At 42.0% G+C, this 6,000-nt stretch overlaps 1 protein-coding gene across 2 annotated transcripts in view; it reads right to left on the minus strand.

The window, feature by feature from the left end:
* The window catches only part of LOC126260116 (uncharacterized), a 70,021-nt gene extending 64,530 nt beyond the window's left edge, over positions 1–5,491 (minus strand). For both annotated transcript variants that reach the window (XM_049957354.1, XM_049957353.1), the window contains exon 1: positions 5,367–5,491. In XM_049957354.1, coding sequence (XP_049813311.1) covers positions 5,367–5,412 — 46 coding nt within the window. In that variant the 5' untranslated portion in view covers positions 5,413–5,491. The remainder of the gene's footprint in view (positions 1–5,366) is intronic.
* Positions 5,492–6,000: the final 509 nt, after the last annotated feature.

Consider the following 6,000-nt stretch of genomic DNA (forward strand, 5'->3'; position numbering starts at 1 on the left):
GCAAGGCTCTAAAATGGCCAGTTTTGATGCAAATTCACAACTCCCCCTCTTACCGCTCCCCTCCGCCAGGTCCGTCATGTGGCCGCCAGTGCTAATGCCACTGCTACTGTTCGACAGTAACATATAAAAGTTTAGAAAGAAAAATTTAAGGCGTAGTGTACGAAGATCAGTTCAATTTCAGGACGAGGAAAGGTACCGTATAAGTGGTTCTAACATTGTGTTTAGTAACTGAAAGTAGACTGAAGAAAGCTCAGGATACCTTTCTAGGAATTGTGGACCGACAGAAAGCTTTCGCCAGTATAAATTAGAATAAAATGTAAAGCTCCCGAACGTCGTGACCCTTAAGACTTGGAGACATAGGAGAACTTAAATTATGTGTTGAAAGGAAGGGACAGCACACTTAGCGTAGAATATGGCATAAGGAAACAAATGCATAGATGGTGACGACTGGGAGGAAGGAGAAGAACGACTTGTTTAGCATCAAAACAATATACCAGTGAAAGAAGCTAAGAATTCTCGTATCTAGGTAGCAGGACTAGGAAGGAAGGCCGAAACAAGGAAGATATCAGAAGTAAACCGGCACGGGCGAAGAGAGTTATCTTCAATAAACGAGCTCTACTGGCATCATATATGAACATGGATATGACGAAAAAGTTCCTGAAACAGTCCGTTCGCAGCACAGCATTGTGTGGAACTGAAACAAGGAACCTCAGATATTCAGAGAAGAAGAAAGTAGAAACATCTGAAATGTAGTGCTATCGAAGAATGTGGATAGATAAATGAAAAAAGTACTGCAATGACTGATGATGTTATTAAGTCTGTGGAAGAAGGAATAAGTTAGTTGGAGATCTGCTCGGTATCCAGGTGTAAATAACTTGGCACTGGAAAAAGTACAATAATGAAATAACAGCTGGTTGGTTCAAATGGCTCTGAGCATTATGCGACTTAACTTCTGAGGTCATCAGTCGCCTAGAAGTTAGAACTAATTAAACCTAACTAACCTAAGGACATCACACACATCCATGCCCGAGGCAGGATTCGAAGCTGCGACCGTAGCGGTCGCTCGGTTCCAGACTGTAGCGCCTAGAACCGCACGGCCACTCCGGCCGGCAAATAACATCAGGGGCAAGCAAAGACTAGAATATGCAAAACAGACCCTAAAGGATATTTTGTGTAGCAGTAACGTGGAACTATGCTTGTAGAGCTGCCACCTACTTATATCTTCTGATGATGTGCATTTATAGTCGCTTTATTCCTCTTTCTAGTATCTATCCACAACTGCCCACTTAATTTTTACACTATGATCCACACGAGTACGATAATATGCTGCATGCAACTGCTTATTTTTTTACGCTCGCTAATAGGCGATAGCAATTATAATCTCTTCCCCCATGAACCATGGACCTTACCGTTGGTGGGGAGGCTTGCGTGCCTCAGCGATACAGATGGCCGTACCGTAGGTACAACCACAACGGAGGGGTATCTGTTGAGAGGCCAGACAAACGTGTGGTTCCTGAAGAGGGGCAGCAGCCTTTTCAGTAGTTGCAGGGGCAACAGTCTGACCCTGACTGGCCTTGTAACAATAACCAAAACGGCCTTGCTGTGCTGGTACTGCGAACGGCTGAAAGCAAGGGGAAACTACAGCCGTAATTTTTCCCGAAGGCATGCAGCTTTACTGTATGGTTAAATGACGATGGCGTCCTCTTGGGTAAAATATTCCAGAGGTAAAATAGTCCCCCATTCGGATCTCCGGGCGGGGACTACTCAAGAGGACGTCATTATCAGGAGAAAGAAAACTGCCGTTCTACGGATCGGAGCGTGGAATGTCAGATCCCTTAATCGAGTAGGTAGGTTAGAAAATTTAAAAAGGGAAATGGATAGGTTAAAGTTAGATATAGTGGGAATTAGTGAAGTTCGGTGGCAGGAGCAACAAGACTTTTCATCAGGTGAATACAGGGTTATAAATACAAAATCAAATAGGGGTAATGCAGGAGTAGGTTTAATAACGAATAAAAAAAATAGGCGTGCGGGTAAGCTACTACAAACAGCATAGTGAACGCATTATTGTGGCCAAGATAGACACTAAGCCCACGCCTACTACAGTAGTACAAGTTTATATGCCAACTAGCTCTGCAGATGACGAAGAAATTGATGAAATGTATGATGAGATAAAAGAAATTATTCAGATAGTGAAGGGAGGCGAAAATTTAATAGTCATGGGTGACTGGAATTCGGGTGTAGGAAAAGGGAGAGAAGGAAACATCGTAGGTGAATATGGATTGGGGGGAAGAAATGAAAGAGGAAGCCGTCTGGTAGAATTTTGCACAGAGCATAACTTAATCGTAGCTAACACTTGGTTCAAGAATCATAAAAGAAGGTTGTATACATGGAAGAATCCCGGAGATACTAAAAGTTATCAGATAGATTATATAATGGTAAGACAGAGATTTAGGAACCAGGTTTTAAATTGTAAGACATTTCCAGGGCCATATGTGGACTCTGACCACAATCTATTGGTTATGAAATGCAGATTAAAAATGAAGAAACTGCAAAAAGGTGGGAATTTAAGGAGATGGGACCTGGGTAAACTGACTAAACCAGAGGTTGTACAGAGTTTCAGGGAGAGCATAAGGGAACAATTGACAGCAGTGGGGGAAAGAAGTACAGTAGAAGAAGAATGGGTAGCTCTGAGGGATGAACTGGTGAAGGCAGCAGAGGATCAAGTAGGTAAAAAGACGAGGGCTAATAGAAATCCTTGGGTAACAGAAGATATATTGAATTTAATTGATGAAAGGAGAAAATATAGAAATGCAGTAAATGAAGCAGGCAAAAAGGAATACAAACGTCTCAAAAATGAGATCGACAGGAAGTGCAAAATGGCTAAGCAGGGATGGCTAGAGGACAAATGTAACGATGTAGAGGCTTATCTCACTAGGGTAAGATAGATACTGCCTACAGGAAAATTAAAGAGACCTTTGGAGAAAAGAGGACCACTTGGATGAATATCAAGAGCTCAGATGGAAACCCAGTTCTAACCAAAGAAGGGAAAGCAGAAAGGTGGAAGGAGTATATAGAGGGTCTATACAAGGGCTACGTACTTGAGGACAATATTATAGAAATGGAAGAGAATGTAGATGAAGATGAAATGGGAGATACGATACTGCGTGAAGAGTTTGACAGAGCACTGAAAGACCTGAGCCGAAGCAAGGCCCCGGGAGTAGACAACATTCCATTAGAACTACTGACGGCCTTGGGAGAGTCAGTCCTGACAAAACTCTACCATCTGGTGAGGAAGATTTATGAGACAGGCGAAGTACCCTCAGACTTCAAGAAGAATATAATAATTCCAATCCCAAAGAAAGCAGGTGTTGACAGATGTGAAAATTACCGAACTATCAGTTTAATAAGTCACAGCTGCAAAATACTAACGCGAATTCTTTACAGACGAATGGAAAAACTGGTAGGAGCCGACATCTGGGAAGATCAGTCTGGATTCCGTAGAAATATTGGAACACGTGAGGCAATACTGACCTTACGACTTATCTTAGAAGAAAGATTAAGGAAAGGCAAACCTACGTTTCTAGCATTTGTAGACTTAGAGAAAGCTTTTGACAATGTTGACTGGAATACTCTCTTCCAAATTCTAAATGTAGCAGGGGTAAAATACAGGGAGCGAAAGGCTATTTACAATTTGTACAGAAACCAGATGGCAGTTATAAGAGTCGAGGGGCATGAAAGGGAAGCAGTGGTTGGGAAGGGAGTGAGACAGTTTTGTAGCCTCTCCCCAATGTTATTCAATCTGTATATTGAGCAAGCAGTAAAGGAAACAAAAGAAACATTCGGTGTAGGTATTAAAATCCATGGAGAAGAAATAAAAACTTTGAGGTTCGCCGATGACATTGTAATTCTGTCAGAGACAGCAAAGGACTTGGAAGGGCAGTTGAATGGTATGGACAGTGTCTTGAAACAGGATATAAGATGAACATCAACAAAAGCAAAACGAGGATAATGGAATGTAGTCGAATTAAATCGGGTGATGCTGAGGGAATTAGATCAGGAAATGAGACACTTAAAGTAGTAAAGGAGTTTGGCTATTTGAGGAGCAAAATAACTGATGATGGTCGAAGTAGAGAAGATATAAAATGTAGACTGGCAATGGCAAGGAAAGCGTTTCTGAAGAAGAGAAATTTGTTAACATCGAGTATAGATTTAAGTGTCAGGAAGTGTTTTCTGAAAGTATTTGAATGGAGTGTAGCCATGTATGGAAGTGAAACATGGACAAGAAGAGAATAGAAGCTTTCGAAATGTGGTGCTACAGAAGAATGCTGAAGATTAGATGGGTAGATCACATAACTAATGAGGAGGTATTGAATAGAATTGGGGAGAAGAGGAATTTGTGGCACAACTCGATTAGAAGAAGGGACCGGTTGGTAGGACATGTTCTGAGGCATCAAGGGATCACAAATTTAGCATTGGAGGGCATCCTGGAGGGTAAAAATCGTACAGGGAGACCAAGAGATGAATACACTAAGCAGATTCAGAAGGATGTAGGTTGCAGTAGGTACTGAGAGTTGAAGAAACTTGCACAGGATAGGGTAGCATGGAGAGCTGCATCAAACCAGTCTCAGGACTGAAGACCACAACAACTACAATTATAATCTCAGGAAGAAGGGCACTAGATGTCTAAAGCCCGTAAAGAAACGAAATTCCTTTTGTGAAACTGGTTGCTGATTTTTTCAGCAGATATACAGTTGCTTAAGCTGGATCAGGTACTAAATTTATCGTATTTGCAAAGTAAATGTGTTGTTTTTACTGCACAAATATGTTTTAAAATGCCATATAAGAAACCATCATCGTTGTTTTCTATTAATCAGCGCCCGTTTCTCTCCAGGGGCTTTTCTACTGAAGAGGGCATATCCGTCCTATTGGATATGCACCACGAGTGTCCGAGAGGCAATTCATTGACTTTTACTGAGACGTTGCACCGGATAGTCCAAAAGTGTAAATGTAATGTGAAATGTGCACAGAGTCATAGAGGAATTGATACTCAGATTTAAGTTAAACTGTTCAAGTGTGTATTTTACCACGTGTATCCACAATGAATGCTGCGTTTACTTACAATAGTAAGATTATCATAGAAGAAAAATGTGAATACTGATTTAGAAACTGTATGTAAAGTGACCTGGCCCGAAATGATTTCTGCCGAGGAAACAAAAGCTTCATTGAGGCATTTCTGGCTGCTTCAGGTTTTCTATCGACAATGTTGAAATCAGATTTGTCTTCGGGAATCGGGACCCTACGGTTTTCGCACTGCACCTGAAACTCCTAACCATCCACACTTCAGGCACCTACATTAGTCAACTTACCCAAGCTGGAGAGAGTGAGGGCTATCGAGCACACAGTGGCCCGCATTGTGAATGCAGTGTGACTGACCAGGCGCCGTAGACTACAAATGAGAACGCGCGCTCGTTCGTTACACGCCGACGGCGGCCGAAGCCGATAACAGCAATTAGACGACCTGCCCACGTTTCCTGCAGGCCACTCAGCAAGGACACCACTTCTCCTTTTCCACGTATCGTATCTCCACACGTTGTGTTCCCTCTAGCTAATGAACTGAAGGGTGAAAGCAGTTCACTGCTGCAAATCATAACGGAAACCTTTTGTGACTCTTGGTGTTTGTGAACACTCAGCATCCTGGGAAATAACATCATTCATGCTTCACTTTCACGCACAGTCAAAAGTATACCCAAGATCTGAGCTAGTGGGAAACTTATTCGTTTCAAGATGAATGGCGAAACAGTTTTGAGATTTCATAACAAAGAGTTCCGGGTACACTGACTACAAGTCAGTATCCATTACCTACTCCGCCTTACTAGAAACTAAAACTGAACTGAAACGTCTGAGTGTGTAGCAGGGCAGGATTCGAGTTCTGCACATCAGAAGTATGTACAAAGTACAGTCAAATGAAAAAGAGACAGATGAAAAAAATCAATTAAACTG

The sequence above is a fragment of the Schistocerca nitens genome, chromosome 5 (genome assembly GCF_023898315.1).
Source record: "Schistocerca nitens isolate TAMUIC-IGC-003100 chromosome 5, iqSchNite1.1, whole genome shotgun sequence".
Lineage (NCBI taxonomy): Eukaryota > Metazoa > Arthropoda > Insecta > Orthoptera > Acrididae > Schistocerca > Schistocerca nitens.